This window comes from Nestor notabilis, unplaced genomic scaffold (genome assembly GCF_000696875.1).
Source record: "Nestor notabilis isolate BGI_N333 unplaced genomic scaffold, ASM69687v1 scaffold22030, whole genome shotgun sequence".
NCBI classification, from domain to species: Eukaryota; Metazoa; Chordata; class Aves; order Psittaciformes; family Psittacidae; genus Nestor; species Nestor notabilis.
The window spans coordinates 83,744-102,277 of NW_009911016.1; the positions used below are offsets into that span (position 1 = coordinate 83,744).

General features: G+C 37.2%; 1 protein-coding gene across 1 annotated transcript in view; it reads right to left on the minus strand.

The window, feature by feature from the left end:
- COL24A1 (collagen, type XXIV, alpha 1) overlaps positions 1-17,598 on the minus strand; it is a gene marked incomplete at its 5' end in the record, with an annotated part of 98,999 nt that extends 81,401 nt beyond the window's left edge. Inside the window, 8 exons of the mRNA XM_010012745.1 lie at positions 412-465; positions 1,321-1,374; positions 1,909-1,947; positions 2,429-2,473; positions 2,565-2,618; positions 7,515-7,559; positions 15,342-15,395; positions 17,554-17,598. Of these exons, the coding sequence (XP_010011047.1) occupies positions 412-465; positions 1,321-1,374; positions 1,909-1,947; positions 2,429-2,473; positions 2,565-2,618; positions 7,515-7,559; positions 15,342-15,395; positions 17,554-17,598 (390 nt within the window). The remainder of the gene's footprint in view (positions 1-411; positions 466-1,320; positions 1,375-1,908; positions 1,948-2,428; positions 2,474-2,564; positions 2,619-7,514; positions 7,560-15,341; positions 15,396-17,553) is intronic.
- Positions 17,599-18,534: the final 936 nt, after the last annotated feature.

An 18,534-nucleotide genomic window follows, 5' to 3' on the forward strand; every position in this document is an offset into this window, starting at 1 on the left:
AGAGATAAATATATAACCAGGCTTGGAAAATCCCATTTGTAAACATCCTGTAGAATTCATGAATGGAAATATGAGCGAGAAATCAAATGAGCCTCATTCAAGGTGTAATCCACAACACTTGGATTCAAAAGATAGCAACTCCTAATCATATAGGCAAATGAGGAACTACTTTGTAATCAAAGATCCTGTATATTAATATTTTACATTAAAAAATTATGATGTAGAATCTTTTGTACCTTATGGAGGAGAATTGGATGGTTTTTTTATTCAGTTATTAAATATGACTGAATAAAAAGTATTTTTTAATTCAACAAAGACAACAATCTTCTGAGAAGAAAACCCATTTACCTTTGTCTTTTGTAATTTAGAACTAAATGACATTTAATTTACCTTTATCAAGCAATTTCTTACCTCAGGTCCTGGAGGACCCAACGGTCCCTGGGATCCAGGATCTCCAATTTTCCCCTTAAAAAAATCCAAGCAGTTAGATTTTTCATGATAATTGTTTTTAACAATAAAACATCTATCAGAAAGAAAGACAGCAAGTGTTCAGATGACTTTTCCACTAAATAGGCAATTCTATAATCGCCTTTCTTTGAATTCACAACAAAAAATGCTAAGTAGCTTTAGACAAATAAATTGGGAGTTTTGGGATGGTCCAAATAATCATATAACACTGCCTTTAAATATACAGCAGTTTTCAGAATAATATCACATATTAGTTAAAAGTCCAGGAAGTACCTGTTACGGGTATTAGTTTTCATACCTACCTACATGGTTTAAGTATCCAACAACGGCCAAAGAAATGGCAGTTTTGTGATTAATAGTAAAATTAGGCCCTATCCACATGTTACAGTGACTTCATTATATAAAATACTGACACACTGAAAAACTGACCTAAACATTTCTCTAAATTATCTGTTCTTCCAATTTGCTGCTGCCATAACTAGGTGTTCCTTGAGTAAAATTAAAGCCTGACTTATTTATTATTTCTTTAACGGCAAAAAGGCTGAGTTTTTCCATCTAAGCTTAAGCAAAACTGTGTGATTTTTTTTTGCAGGATTAATGTTTATATTATAAATTCTCTGGGACAAAAAGTATTTTTCTAATTGAGTTTAAGTGCCTACCACATTCATGAAGTCTTAGTAGGTTTATCAGACAGTGGCTTGATTGCACGTAAGAAAATCGAGACTGGAGTGATTAATTCTTTAAAAGCATTAAGTATTGGCTGCTCTTAATTATACGCCAAAAAGAAGCAGATCAAATGTAACAACAATATATAGTGATATGTCGAGAACAAAAATTGATGTGCAAACTTACTGGGGGTCCTGCCTTTCCTCTGATCCCTGGGGGTCCTGGTAAACCAAGAGCACCCTGAAAAGCAAAAGCTATTAAATACACATGAAAATGTATTGTTACGTTATTTTGGAAACAAAAGATTGCTACACTTTGCCACCTGAAACAGACTTTAAAATAATTCTGCAGGATAAGAAATATTTTGTAACATTCAACTTCCATCAAAAGAGTTCTCACAGGATGTGCTATTTCAGTGACTTCTGATGTACTAGCCAAAGACAAAAACGTATTTATCTGCGTTTCACGATATGAAGGAGCATGCCAGACCACATGCTGCTGCTAACCACAGCTGGTCCAGGTGAGCTGCAGAAGGGAAAACTATCTTTTACAACAGTTTCTTAGCAGGTTTCAGATCATACCATAATTCCTTTCTTGTTTGATGCATTTCTGAACACAAAGATGAGCAGCCAGAATTCTGCCCATGCCCTTTAGTCATCTTTGTTCACTACTTTCCAGAGCTAAGTTTTAATTAGCACAGCATTTCTTATAAATATATTAATTTAGTGGTATCCAGTAACTTTTACTACTGCATTCTGCTTTTATGCAACTCACCTGCTGCATTTTAAGAGACTCAGAAGCCTGACAAAGTTGCTGAAATTGGACAATTTTATAAAACAATGCGATTATAAATTACCTTGTCTCCTGGGTACCCCTGGTCTCCTGGCTCTCCTGCAAGGCCATGTTCACCCTAAACAATATATTATTTTATACTTACATATGTATCTGGCTTAAAATGGGGTAGTTATCAGAATTAGAGAATGAGAAAGACTAATCCAATATTTACTACTTAAAATTAACACAGATCCTTGGATGACAATGCAAGATGTTCCACCAAACCACCCCCTCCAGGAAACTGGATATTGTTATGCCCAGCAGTAAGTGCTCTGTCCCGAAGTAAGTTTGTCTGAAGTACCAAATCATGAGACTGAAGTAATTTCAAAAAATAAAAATTGGAAGAGAAATCAAAAGAAACAGGGGAAGGCTTTGTCAAATATATTATTTTGCTCAAGATTCAATGAAAGTAGTCTGAAAGAACTATACATCTCTAAGATAATGGAAATATTTAAATCACCTTATCACCTTTCATTCCAGGCTGTCCCACACTCCCTGGGAGACCCTATTAAAAGGAAGAAAACAAAAATCCAATGCTTGTCTATAATTTGGAAAGCAGAATAGCTACCAGGCTGTGCGATTGTTTAACACCATACCATGGGCCCTGGAATTCCTGATGGTCCGCTTGGTCCTGCTGGCCCAATGCCTCCCTATGAGACAGCAAGAAAGGTGACTGCATTAAACATTTGATGAAATGATATAACTTGAAGACTGGTAACAGAATGTGACATTTTCTGCACCACAGACAGAAACCAGAATCATCTTCAGGCTAATTTCTTGGGGAAAAGGTATCTCTATTATAAGCCCTCCACCTTTACAGTTCCCAACCACATCAGCAGAAACACAAGAAATCAAGCTTCCCTCTTTTCCTGTAGCTTATGTATTCAGGAGAAAATAGCAGTGCATTAGGCAATTCAGAATAAGGAAGCTTTCGTTTGTACTGCAGCTGCACATTCGGTAGCTATTCCCTGTGTCCTCAGGGTTATATGACATCACTACTCTGGAAGCATCAAATTATTTCACTTGAAAGAATTATTCTACCATGAGTAGGGTCATAAAAAGTGACTTTTACTGGGGTCTCTCATCTCTCAGTCACTTCTACAAGTTAAAAAATTAAAAAAAGGATTCTTTCGAAATATCGAAAATGTGCAAACAACCTAAATTCTAACAAGCATGCTAAATTTTTCTGTTTTCATGTGTCTTCAAAGCCCTTACTACATCTCTCCTTTCTGGGATTTATATGGACAGTTTTATGACCTGGAAAAGAAACATAAACCAGAAATTAAGAAAATTAAGAATCTTATAAGATCAACACAGCAACACCAATACAATTAATGAAAGATCATAGAATGGTTTGGGTTGGAAAGAACCTTAAGATCATCTAGTTCCAAACCCCTGCCATGGGCAGGGATGCCTCACACTAGACCATGCAGCCCAAAAATGGTGAGCTACACAGAAAAAATTATTTAGCCACAGTTAAAACTATATTACAGAGGGGAAAGTCAATCTACTTTCTGCCTATTCTACCTCTGGGGAAACTAAAATAAAAAGAAAAAAAAAAGGCAGTGTTATACCTCTGTGGCTATGCAAGCATTTAGCAACAAATATGAATACATAAACCATTTGCCACTTGCTGAGAGTGACATGGAAAACATGAGATGGACACCTACTGATTTCCAGTTCAGCACGCATTCATTATTCTCTACAGACTCTTTCAGCAATGTTAGCAAAAATAGTCTTCTGCAGCCATCACCAGGCTCATGGCTCACTGAAGAAAAAGGAAGACTCATAGGAAGACTCATGACTTAGCATCTCAATGGTGCTTGCTAAAGCTCCAGAGAAACTTGCAGCTCTATATTGCTTTAGCCTCTCATGACTGCTTAAATGATATATTCTGTCATATTAGCTGATGCCAAGATAAATTGTTTACATTGCTGTCTCTTAATTGTGCCATATATTCTAGGTATAAGCATTTCTGTATTAATGATACTGTATGTTGAAATGCATTTTTATGGTAAAATTAGCATCGACTGAAAAATCACAGAGGGATGCCGAGCTGGGAAATATAGTTTAAAAAAGCAGTGGGAAGAAATTCCAAAAGAGTTTTACAAAATTCAGGTTGATGAAGCTCCTGTCACAGTCTCCAGGGATATTAGCTGACCTAAATAAAAGTAAAGAACTGGAACAACCGAAAAATAATCTCACTGATAAGAAAAGGGTTTATTTAGTAAATATGTCAGATTTTTAAATCATCCTCTGTCTACAACTGCCGTGCTATGTGTCAGCCCATGCTTATCAGATTGCTGACAGACGGAAAATAAAGAAGTCTTTTCAGCTACATAAAACATACCTTTTCCACCATTTCTATGCGACAGGTGAAACTAAAACCAAATTGCTTTTACCTATCAAAAACGTAAGATCCCAAAAAAGAAAAAATAATGCTTCCTAGAATTAGGTGTGTTTGGGTTTTTTTTAAGGCGGGGAAAAAAAAAAAAAGAAGTAACAATAGAAGATAGGTCTGGTACCTTTAGTCGTAAATTTTCTGAAAGTGTTCATCTTACTAAAACTCATGGCCTTGCAAGTCTTTGAGAGATTGACTGCTCACCCAGCCAAAACCCTGAGCTTGGCAACAGCTTTGTATATTGTAAAAATCATGGAAGGAAGGAATTCTTGGTCTCAGTTTGCTGATGCTGCTCACTTTGCCATTGTTCACATGAACAAACACGAAAATACAATTAGCTCCTGACACTGCATACAGCTGGGCTGGACGAGCTACTTGAATTAATGCTTTGTTGTCTGACAGAATAATATATTTAATCTCATGTTCAATACTGCATTTTGTAACAGTATAACGTGTTATAATTGACTAAGTATTTCAGAACAAACATTCTTTATGCAGTTTTGGATGACCACTAGCATCTGCCTAATAACAGCCATGTGAAAACAGAGGCCAGGGTGCACAAACCCATTTGGAGAGCAGGGGTGGTCAAGGAACAGGGCTGTACTACGCAAGCTGTACTTGGGGATTTTAGGGTCACCAGAAATACCCCAAAAGTCTTAGCGAAATTCTGCTATAGTTTAAAGAGGGCAATGGTCCCCTGTAAAGAAACTCTGGAACAAAGCACAGCTCTTCCAATTATCTTACTGACTGGGAATGTGAGAACCAGGGTAACTAATACGATGTAATTCAGAGCCACAGAGGAATGTATGATAGTAAATTTTACTGATGAAGCCTATACACTGTATTAGTATCCACAAAAGACTCATGAACTAGATACTGAAGTCCTCTTTAGCCATGTTCTGACCTTATTTCAAAATCCCAACTAGAATTGCTGATGCTTTGGAAACTCCCAAAGAGTGTTCAGGAACATGGCGGAAATGCTGCTAGAGCATTTTCCTCAACTGCAAAATCTTACTGTACCAGAAAGGTCTTATCTACCAGAGAGAGTTAACCACCCCATATGAGCAATGCTAATGTGTCTTGGCTAAATTAAAGAAGATAACTTTAAAACCACCCTAATATATCTATAAAGATATATTAAGCTGTCAGAAGGATGTACAATGATACTACTTTTATGGAGCCACACATCTATATCGTAAGAATTTGTCCATACTTATTTTTGTTCACATATTTATCACCCCAAGGACTAAACTACATTAAGACCAGAAGCTCATTGGCAAAACTATCTCTGCCTCCAAAATGTCATTGGTTTTCAGCCTATATACATGCACCTCAGCTACAAACACATAAGTTTAGGGATCAGAGGAGCTCTCCTCTCCATAAAAGACCCCTAATTCCTTGCAGTCAAATGGAGCTGTTGCAGATGATGTAAAGTTTCCAACAGGTCTGGGGGTCAAACTCCAATTCCAACAAAAGGTGTGAATATCAGCACACTCCTTGTCAAAGTCTGTTTCAAATTGTCACATTGCGAAACTAAAAACTATAGACAGGAAGAATCAGCTTAGTAATTGTACAAAATGTCAGTTTCTATGCTTTACTTTTTTGTCTTTACTTTGGATACAAATTATGTAGAGCACAGTGGCACATAATCTTTTTTACACAGCTGGAACTGTGCAAGAGTCTCACATATAAACAGGAGATGGACTTCACAGGCAAAAAACAATTATTGATTTCATGCTGGTCAAAATCTAAATATGCCATCAAATTTTTCTTTGAAGAAGTAGCTCTGATTATGGTTATATTTGGATATGTAGAAGTGGCAAAAGCTGTGGTGGCTGAAAATTATTTCTTTATCTCACAAAGAATTATTGACATTCAATCTGTGCTAGTGACTGCAACTCAGCAACATAGCCAGTGGAATCAAAATGGCTAATTTAGTCAAAATAATCAGTAACAGAATCTTTTTAGAAGTGATAGTAGGCTTTTTTAAAAACCTCAGATACATTTGTACAATTATTAAAGTCACTGAGATGAAATTCCATAAATGGTCACACATGAAAGAAAAGCAACCTATAAGTCAAGGCAAATTCTCAAAAGTGCAACATCTAATCTCATGAGTGGTTCAACTGGCTAGCATATATCAGCTGACAAGAACACAATGAGTCATGTTTGCATGCTGAAGTCTGGAAGCCACAGAGGTTCCCTGACCAAGCTTGTGTGCCTTTACTATAGCAATGTCATAACAATCCCAAACAAGCAGCAAGGGACAACTTATAGGAATATTTTTTGTTATGAACATATCATTAAAAAGATATTAATAATGGAACTCAACTGTTCTACTTCAAAGGAAAAGTTAGATGACCATCAGTGTAAACTAACAAACTTACCAAAATGTTTCAGATCTCCAGATATCAAAAGCCCCACCACTGGAGACAATCATGGATTCTTAATTCAAGTGTAAACATGCTATTTTCTCCCATATGTTATGAACTATGAACACAGCTGGGTAGCCAGCCTTGATTGAGTCAACATCAAGAAAAAAATCCAGGTCCTCTATCAGTAAACACATGATTTACTTAAAGTAAGGGAGTAAGACTAGATGTTATGACAGTATCAGTCTTCCCCACCTCCTCTAGGACTCACTCCTGTCACAGAGCTTCTCTGGTGTATTTATACAACTACTGCTTGCAACTCCATAATGAGCATCACATTCTAAAAACATTTTTAAAGAAACTGATTATGATACTGTATACAAGATAAACTAATTCTGTTTAGGAATTGATTCTGCTTAGAATTTGGTAGCTATACACAGAAATGAATAAAGGCTGTGTTAAAATATCTGAGAGTACTGCATTTTTTCAAAAAGTAATACTGGCTTCAGGGTTATAAACTAGCAAACTTGGCTATTGCAAATAAAAAAACCTGACACACCAGATCAGAAATAAGTATACAAATCCAAACCAAATTTAGAAATACTCCATACCAACACGACAGCGGTTTTGTAGAGTGATTTTAAGTAAAATCATGGCTAACTAAAAATCTGTTAAAATCCCTGGATTCCTACATTTGTTTTTATTATTTCATAAACATGCAAGATAAATATTCTAATGAAGCCACAACAAAGTAAGTAATAAAGTGTACTCACTCTTAGCCCTGGAAATCCAGGAGGACCAACACCACCAACAAAACCCTTCAAAGAAAAGGAATTTTAGATTATCTGAATTTTAGCATTTAAAAAAATTCGCAGTGATAAGATAAACAAAAGTGATCTGCAAAGCAAGTCAGTCGGAATTCTTATAGAGAGTTCTTGAAGGATGACAGCTTATTACTGTCCAGGGGAACAGGCTTATTAAAACCCCTGTTTGTGGAATCAGATCTCAAGGTATTTGCATAAAATCATTCCTGCATTACCTAGGAATATGATTTTTTTCTTTTACAATGACATTTAAAGTGGAAAGAAGAAAAAAGCTTTTTTTGGGGGGTGAGAAAAAAACCCCAAACAACCCAAGCAAACCACAACAAGAATTTATTAAGATTCCTTTTAAAGATAAATAGGACAGCACCTCAGGTCACAGAAAGACCTTTGCAAATTAAAGGCTACATTCTCTTTATGAAAAAATATTTCTTGATACAAACTGCAGGATTTGTACTTTATGTAAGAGTAAAAAATTCAACAGTACTCTACTACTGCTCTGTTGCACTCAAGTTTAACTTAGCAGAAGCTAAAGTACTCTGGAAAACGGTTGCCAAGTCTATTTGTCAGTGTGTAAGGGTTATTGTAAACCTCCAGATCAGTATGCTTTGCGCAGGCTGCTGCAAAACCTGGGATCTGCTACTAAGTGGATATCATACAGAGGGTTCACTGCAGCCCATCAGCACCCATAGTGAAGGGAATTCTTAGGCAAATACATGAGCCCGTTCCGATGCTGTCCAACAGGGAGGGCATGGCTGCTGAGCATGGCACAGAGGACAACTTTGTGTTCTCCTTCCTCCCCTGGTGCCTTTACACCTTCTCCAACCTATTCCAAACTAGCCACACGGGAAACTGAATGCTCTATCAACATCCTTCAAGGCAGACTGACATCCTCAGAGAACCTAGAGGGTGTTGTGGGAATGAAGGATGGTGCTGCTCAGTTAAGCAGAAGAAATTAGGCATGGAGACAAACGTCATTAGCGTCAAGTCAGCACACGGTAAGAAATGTCTTCCCTTCAAGTTCCTGCCACCACAGGCCTCCCAGGCAGCCCCTACTCTCCACTGCCAGCTCAGGAACAGGCTCTGTAAATATTCCATTAGCACTGCAGCCCCCTGCAGCTGCAGCTCTGGCCCCTTGCCTGAACAAGCCCTGCAGGGTGAGTTTTGGGGGAGGCAGGGAGAGGGTGTTGCTGCCTGTCGGAGAAGGCAGTAAGATCAGCAGCTGTCTTGGCAGATTAAAACAGGCTTCTGTGTGAAGTGCAAGTCTGTAATTTCAGATCCAAGCTTTTAGAGCTTGCTTCTATTAAACCCCTGTTTTTCTGCAGATCGCTTGGAAAGACAATGTCTGCTTTATCAGGAATGGAGGGAGACTTGGAAGTACAGGAAGGGAAGGAAGAACTAACTTTTTAATGTAGTTTGCAAAGCAGCTGGTGATGCTCACGACCCCTCAGAGAGCTTTAAAGATGCAAAACACCATACTGACATCACCTGAGACTCTCACAAGGGGAACTTCGCCTCGACCAAAAATGCTAAATTTCTTCCTGTGTTCCAAAATGCTGACACCCAACATCAATAATCAAGCAGCAAAACTGATGTAAGCTCTTCTAAAATACGTTTCTAAGATGGGTGTCAGGAGAGGGCAGGCCTTCAGAAACAAGACCATCTCTGCCCAGTTGCTGGCTCTGGTCCGTATCAGAACAACCATTAGACAAAAAGCGAGAGCAGTTTCCAAAGGAGCATCCAACAAAAGCAGATGCAAATCAGCCGCTCTTTTGCCCAGCAATTATTGCTGTTCCCTTATCTGTCCTGAAGCCCTTTCATTGATTTCTCATATCGAAAGAAACCTGAGTGTGGAGTCCGCAGCCAAAGTTTCTCTACAAATACAGCAAGACAGCAAAGCTCCTTTGAGAGCAGCCAGAGAAGTGACGTGACTGTGACACAGTTTGAATACCATACCACAAGAGCACTTTAGTCTGCACATGCTGCCAAGGACAAAGCTGTTATCATACTGATTATAATGCACTAAATGACATACTCGTGTAATTGTATTCAGTAACAGTTCAAAGGATGAAATCAACTATCAAATGCACACGCAACAAGCATATGAAAACTACGGGTTTGGCGCACACACAGAATCCCATTTTGTTAAGGTGATCTTAGAATAACGGTTTGAATAAACAATGCAAAGGTATACCCAATGCAAGAATTTCTGAAGACAAAACATTCATCAGTAATGCAATGAGCACAGCAAGACATCTGATTCTCAAAGTAGTTAGAACATGCAGCAGTGGAAACTGTACGCTCATCAACTTTCTGGTTCTTTTCTCTCTTTTTTATACCACTGCTTACTTTAGTTCTATCCTAGCAATTTCCATGTTAAAGTAACAGTCCAAGATCTTCCTGTGGACTTCAAGACATTACTTTTGAGGCAAAAGACACCTTTCCATTTGAGAGGGGAGTGAGTGTTACAAATTTTACCATGCTAATCAACACACAATCTGATACTTACAGCATTCCCATCTGGGCCAGGGGGGCCTCTATTTCCAAAGTCACCCAGAAAACCCTAAAGCAGAGGAGAGAAAGCTCATTCTTTATTATTCAAGACATGAAGGCTGGTCTGAACACAAATTCCTATAGATATTAGAAATTAGGACATCAGCCAGTGGATTCAGTGAGTAAGATGGAGGAAATGGAGAAGCAGAAAGTTTCAGCTGCACACTTCAGATGAACAGCGGTGTTTGTCTCCTAAAATCATAACCAAAAAAACATCACTATACATAACGTAAGCATAACAGAAAATCAGATGACTGAACTGCTTTAAGAGCAATATTAAACAAGTATTACTCAAATTGTTTGCTTGGAGTCTCTTTTCCTAGTCAGTATTTTTAATTCCATTTTTTAGCTGTTACCTTCAGCATTCACTAAAATTGTCCTTTCCTTTTGTTCTTTCCGTACTCTTCCCCAAATATTAACGGTTGCAGTCTCAGTGTAACACATGTTCATTTGAAATCAACTTTTTCATCCTTCTGGCACAATGTTGTCCCTAGCAATGTGAATAGTTGCCTTGCTCTGCACCTAGAGACTTAAACAACCACTTTACTGGCTCCAACTTTTCTTGCTTCCTATTAGGTTTGTTTTTCTTCTTTCTGATGATGCCCATTGCCAAGGCACGAGTTGCTTAGGAAAAGTGGTTTAGGTTTCACAGGTTTTTTTTTGTTTGAGTTTAAAAAAAAAAAAATTACTTTTAATAATGTGATTTGTATAATTTAAAATTTATTTTTATCCGCATACTATTGCCAGGCAGATCTCCCTAGTTCCCTGGAAGAGCCACATGAAGCTAATACCAAACTCATGTGATGTGCTGGAACAACTTTATAGGCTTTTAATTCCTATCACCATGCACAATACTGTGGATTAATCTGAGACATGCTTAACACTCCCTGTACCATCTGTTTGGTCGATTTTGGTTGGATTTTTTTTTCTGTATTCTCCTGCAAATTCAGGGAAGCAAAAGATAGGAAGGTCTCTCACAATGAAATTATTATTCAGGATCTGATCATGGAACTCACAAATAAGAATATTTAGCCATAATTGTAAGATGTGACAGTATAGGTCTTTATATTACTACTGTTTTATTTAAAAAGTAGAAGTTCATAGGTTAATGACAATAGATTTAATTGATTTTCAATCTGTGCACCATTAGCCAAATTTTTGCACAGCTCTGAAGATGTACTGTAATATTTCACACATGCAGTATGCAATGTGACAGTGCTTATGTTGTTAAAAGCTTGATAAGATGTAGGCAAAGATTGATTTACAATCCTCCCTTTAATAGCGTAGTATTTTGGTTGTACTGATACCACTGGTAGATATTGGAAGAGACAGAATTGCTGGAACACACATGAGTATCTTAAAAACCAAACCAAACCCACAAAAACAACACACAAATGAGGCATCAAAAGTGAAATGGATAATGCAGTGGGACAGTTTTACCAGGCACTGGATTATATAAGCAGGTCACATAACAGTTCAGTTTATATACAGCAGGAACCTAGTATAGCATGAGTTACGAAATGGACAGATTACCCACAATCATCACAATCCCATTTTCAACAGCATGTTCTAACTAATGCTGACAAAACTTCTTGGTAGAAAAATGAAAGAAAAATGCAACATACGAGAACAGTCATAAAAATCCAAAATTGGAAGTAATAATCTTTCTGTTCAACAGGTGTTTTATTACATCAATATTATCATTTAACATTACTATAAAGCATACAAAGGATGACTATTCATATTTTAATATAAAACAGAACATTTTTTTACAGTTAAAATGGACTTGATTAATAAATTTTTGGTATAATTTACAAGGTCTGTTCTATCACATTGACCACCGGTTATAACTAACCTCACATAGAAAAAGCTATGCAAAAACATCCTCCCAAATGTAGTCAAACTATGTATGTAAAAGCACTATGAATCATACTAACAGGACAGACAAGGCATTAAAAATACTGCAGAACTAGCCAGATTTTGTATTACAAGCATAAAATGGAAAGAAATTGAATACATACGCTTTTCTTATGAAATATTTTATTTAAAGCATATTGTATGCAAATCTAATCTAAAATTCAAGTAAATCCTCACTCTATAATCTTTACAATAAAGATTTTGGCAATTGAGTATTTTGTTCCATTTCATATATGCCAGAGATGTTACAAATATGAGTAACTCTTACAATTCAAAATGCAGGCTTATTGAAGTATGCAATCCTTTGCAAGACCCACTTCAATATTATTTTCCAAAAATGAGCTCATATTTGGGATCTGTTTTATTTCAAAAGGATCTCTGGTAGTCAGGTTACTTCCCCCCCCGAATTATTATTGACAGAAGTTCTGTCCAAAGAAATAAGTTGTATCCTAGAACACAAAGTGAGGAGCCTGATTTCAGGCAATATGCAATTCGCATACCAAATTTCCTTTAGTGACAGTGCCGGGCCCCAAAGCACTGATCTTGTTAACTCTGGGACATTGTGTCACAAGACGTTGTCATCACAGCTATCATTGTTTGGGGTTAAAATAACACACATTCTCTAAGCTTGCAATCCACTACAGTACTTCAAGTCAGGTTCCCATGCAATTGCTCCCCTGTTTTTGTGCCTGTATTAGTAGCCTTCATTCAAATGAGTACTTTATAGATCATAGAAAAGATTTGGAATGAATCTTGAGATTTAGGAAATGACACTGCAGAGGAACCAGGACTGACTGAAGGTAATCACGAGCATTGTGCAGAAGTGCTTTTGGTGCTCTGTCACCCAAGTGAAACCTCTCCAAATCGATTTATATAAACAAAAGTCCTTATCAAAGCATAGCCTGGCACTGAAAGAAGTTGTGATCTGATTGTAAATGAAAAATAACTGCTTACCATAGCATGCACAGCACCAACTGTACAGGACTGAAACAAACTACTACACTGGGAATCAGAAGCCTCAGTGAAACCCTTTGCTGTGAATGAGGTTATAATGCAAAACATGTTTTCAGAGTACCCTGCTGTCACCTCCTCTTCCTTTTCCACATTGAGCACAAGCCTTTGTTTTCCATTCAGGTTTTTCTTCTTAAATACTGCTCGAGACTCACCAGCACAATACACTGCCAACTACTGCAAGGTATTGAAGGCACAGACCCCTCCTTGCTCACCACTCCGATGCACAAAGTAGCATTTGATTCAAATTATAAGTAAACTGCAGTATGGTCAATAAGCACAGGAGCACTCTGTTCTGCTAGCTGAATAATTAAAAACAGATTCTTTGATTTTACAGCTTTTATAGCAGCTTCACAAAAAGGAATCTAGCAACTTAGTGACACTTTGCTTGCCTTGTGTTATATCAAAAGGAACTCTCTCAAAGGCTAGTGTCTTTTTTTGAGTGGTTTTAGAATTGTCTGCAACTTTCATAGCATACATAGTAGCCACACTACTACTGCTGAGGAAGCTTGTTCAACATTCTAGATAATCATCTGAACTGCTCAGTGCAACTCAGTGCACAACTAAGAAATGCTACTGCCATTTTCAATCTCAAGCCACAAGCAAGTTAAAATTGGAAACTCCTGGATAGCTTCAAAGACTTAAAATAATAAGGCTGCAGCAGAAAACAAGCACTTTGCATTGAAGATATACCACAGGAAATATGTAAACCTTGATAATGTATACTTGGCAGATTTGTGTTTATTCTCAGCTGTAGAAATATATGTTAAGTAGAGGACAGCTTTAATTTACCATTGTCTAGAAATATCAGACATCAGAAGCAGCTGATTTGCACTTAAACCAACACCAAAATCAGACTTACAAAATGTGCATCATATCTGCATCTTGTGCTTACACTAATTATACAGAATATATTTTTGTGTTCTGTCATCTTTTAACCCTCAGCTAACTGATATCGGTAACCAGCCACAAGGCTCATCATGTTAAATCTTCCCCACTTCAGAATATCTGAAGTAGTTGTAATCTGCACAGAATTTTCAGTACTGCAAAGTAATAACTAGAACCAATGAAAAGTCAACTATGGAAAAAAAAACCCTAAAATTTTTCATCTGATTAAAGTTAGAGTGAATTACAGGTACATTGGCAGCAGAAATTGTAACAAGCGTTAGAAGCTGTACCTGTCTCCCTTTAGGACCTCTTCTTCCACGGAAGCCTGGGATGCCCTGAGAAAGAAATAACCCATCGTAAGTAGATTTTCTTTTCTTCAATAGCTTAAATTCAAGTAATTAACCTCCACTTAGTTGGAAAACATGTCGTGAGAAGAAACACCATAGAAAAAAAAGTTAGCAAAGAATCATAGAGACAATGTCCTATAACAGGGTGGTAGAAACACATACTTTGCTTGTCCTCACTGTGGCCACATCAGAACAACTATAAAGAAGGGCCATATCCTGATTCCATCAAATTACAAAGCCAGACATCCTTTGTGCCTAAGAAAAGCAAGGAAAGTCTCACGTATGGAGTGACAGAGATTCAGATTTCTAGAACTGATTTTATTACAAACATCATCTGGCAACTTACAAATAATTGTTAATTTCTGACTGAATGAAATTGCTTTAATGAAAAATATTCATTATAGACCCTTGGTGGTAAGAAAAAAAAATACCACCAATCCTTGCAGCTCTAGATTAAATTAAAATAAAAATTTACAGCTGCTGACCCCCATTTAACTTTAGCACCAGTGCATTTAATTGATTAGACTAATTAGATATAACCTATTTGTTTAATAAAATCACAGAATGGCTTGGGTTGGAAGGAATCTTAAAGCTCATCCACTTCCAACCCCCTACCACGGATGGGGACACCTTCCACTAGACCAGGTTGCTCTAGTCCCATGGATTTGTGCACCTTCACGTTCCTTACATTATCTTGAACCTAGCAGGCAGTTCCTCATTCTCCCAGTCCCTTCCCTTTCCTGTGACTTGGGAGGTGTGGATGGAACATGTGTCAGTGAAGACTAAGGCAAAAGAAGTCATGGAAGACCTCAGCCTTCTCCATGTCCCAGGTGACCAGGTATCCCCTTTTCTTCCAGAGGGGCCCACATTCTGCCTCCTCTTTCTTTTATCCCCAGTCTACCTATAGAAGTTTTTCTTGTTGCCCTAGTTTCTTCCATATCAGTTTTACTTCTAGAAAAAGATTCAAATGAATGGTTATACCACATACATTTTTTCCCCATTCTAACATACCTTGCATTACCACCCAATCAGCAATATTTCATTAATGTGCCATTAAACCTACCCTTTCTCCTTCAGGTCCTGGCTGTCCTGCCACACCTGGAGGTCCAATGAAACCCTAAAAAAAACATAAGAAAAATTCTTGATTACAAGGCTATTTCCCACCAGCACTGTTTGTCCTTCAGTATTGGCCAGCTGTAAGTTCAATACCCAGAGATTAAATTCAGGCTCATTTGAAAGTACCAGTGAAGCTCCACCAACTTAAATTTCTGACTAGGATTTACTCTCCAACCAACAGGAAAAACAATTTCCTTTTACAAGGGTATAGAATCAATTAATGAAGAAGCACTAAGACAGCGTTCCAGTAAGATAAAGTTGCATTAGAGACCTTATTTATTAGAATAAATGAAATATAAAAAAGCTGCTGAAGTTAATCTTACTAATGAAATACATCAGAGAGCATGTTCTCATCTGTGATCACTGCTATATGTCAGAGTCCCAGAAAGTTTACCCTGTCATAGGCAAAGTGTTTTTCTTGAAATTCAGTCACAATGCATTTCTTTCCCATCTTCCCCTCAAAGGCAGAAATCAATCCTCTCATATGATCAGTTGTATGGACACAGAAACATGCTGTTGGCACAGCAGAAATGGTAGTGCTATTCACAAAAATACTAGAAGTGAACTCCAAACTTCCAGATTCAAACCAAGATTGCAAAAGAAATATTATTAGATAATAAAAAAAGAATCCCTTGCTTTCATCTCTCTCCAGTCCTCCAATTGTAATGATTTGGGGTTTTGGGTTGCCCTTTTGAAAGCAAGGAAAACAAAGGCACTTTTTTCTTCTACAGTTTCTTAAAACAGATGATAGAGTATAGGTTGCAGGAATGTTCTAAATTTAAAGCTCTAAAGATACACTGTATGATGTTGCTATACACCTCCATGGCACAGTAGCCTGCCTCGACAAGGCTGCAACATCGTTTTTTATTGGAAGTTGCTTGTAGAATTCATATACAGGACTTAGCCTTAAGACCTGACAGGTGTTCTTCCCTAAAATTACTTATATGTTGGCCATTTTTAGCTTTGTGTAAACAGAGACGTAGTAACTTTTCAGGAAGCGAGTACAATCACTTAATGTCTTGGTTGAGGGGAGAATGAGACAAATGCATTGAGAATCTAAGCAAAAATAAACTGAAGAAATGTAAAAGATACAGTCCCTGAGGGTGCAATATCTGTTGGCACTTGATCCCAACAAACTAATTTTCCCCATCACTGTAATGATAACTGACATAAAAAAAAAAACACCCAAAAAAAATAGGCATATGTTTAAGAAGCTGCTGCAGGTAACGGCTTTTAGTAACTACATTAAAGCAAACAAACCAACCAAAACAGGACAAAAGCAAGCCTAATAACACAGTAAGATTATTTTAATAGATACTTGAGAACACGGCATACTGCTCAGCAAACCTGCACAGCATAAGCTGAGCGCCTAGAAAACACATAGAAAAAGGCTCCTTCAGATCCTAGGTGCAACCAGCAACATGCAAGTTTCTGGAAATCCATGTCTACTGCCTGATGGTGAGAGTCAGCCTGAAAAAATACTTATATATATATACGCATGTGTAGGCATGCACATATGCCTATTAAAAAAAGAGAAAAAGCAAAAAAAAAAAATACAAAACAGTCAGACACACCCAGAAAAAAAGCCAACCTATTTTATCTCCAATAATAATCAAAAGCAAATATTGAATCAGCAGAGCATTTAAAAGCATTCAATGCCTGGGATATACATGACTACAACTGAACCATTCCAAAAATCTCAGGATCATTTTTAAGGTTTTTATGTGACAAGACAGTTTCCCTTTATCAACTTCTGTAGCCGTTACAGATTGCAAATGCCAGATATGTCTCCCTTTTTGACAGCTTCCATTATGGAAATAATGCTTCAGGCAGAAAACATCCACTCCTCTTCACTCCCAGCTCTCACACACCCACATTCAGTATTGCTTTCCTTCTCTTGACTGCATGCATTCCAAGTAAGAGGACAGGCAACAACGGAAGACTGCTCTATGCTGCTCACCATGGAAAAAAACCTGAAATGCTTACAACATGTATTTTGAAAGAAATGCTATATTTTCTCATTTGTAGATTCTCTAAAAACATAATGATTCACTGGGCATACAACTGGCAGAGCTGAATGAAATTCCTCATCCCCCTTCTGATGTAGTGCATGGGTAAAAATAGACAAGCATGCCAAAATTCTTAAAATGCTTACTTACTCTTACACCCTTAGGACCTGGGTTACCTTCTGGTCCAGCTAAGCCCTATTACAAAAAGATATGAGTTGTACTTCATTTTAAACAACCAGACATGTTCTATTTAAAAGAACTGTAACAGTATTTGTTAACTATAAACTGGCAATACATTACTAAGATTACTGAGGCATCATCAACCAGTGTCCTGGGATCATGTTCAGAAAGGTCTCCCACTAATTCATGGCTGAAACTTAAGACAATGACTGAAAATTTCTTTACATTGAAATTATTTCTTCTGGGAGGAAATTTTTTTCCAGACCCAGTGATCTGGCATTACAGCGACATAACTACACAGGATTTTTCATAAGCTTTTATATTTAGAGACATTTCCAATTATTTTCAAGCTAATGTCAAAATAGCATATGTAGTCCAAATGCTCTAAACATTTTACAGGATTCAACACAAACATGTTATCATCCATTACTATATAAAATACTGTAATGGAATTTTAAAATATATTGCCATTACAAACTTTACTCAATAAAACACTGAATATTGGTCAAATTCACCCTTTAAGCAGACACAAAACCACAAAGTCAACTGCTGAATTTGGCTCACATATGGGGAAAGCAATGATTATTTCTACTTTATGTCTTATTTGTATTACTGGAGTGAGGTATCTGTTAGCTTACATGTAAACTAATAAATAAATAAATAAAATCAGTATTTATGTAAGTGCTTTGTATTTATAGAAAGCTGCTTTCTGGCTTTAAGTGATTCTCCTTCTCAAATATCTCAATGGGGTGGGGGGGGAGAAAAAAATAATCTTTTAATGTTCAGTTTGCCTAAAAGGCTGAAATAATTTCATCAGTGAGGAAAACATACGGATGAAAATCAGGAGGAAATACACTACAACAGGTAGTTTCCTATTGCTTCTGGACTGAAGATAAAACACATAGAACCATACGAGGTTTATGAAGGAGTGTAAAGTTTTCAGACATTCAG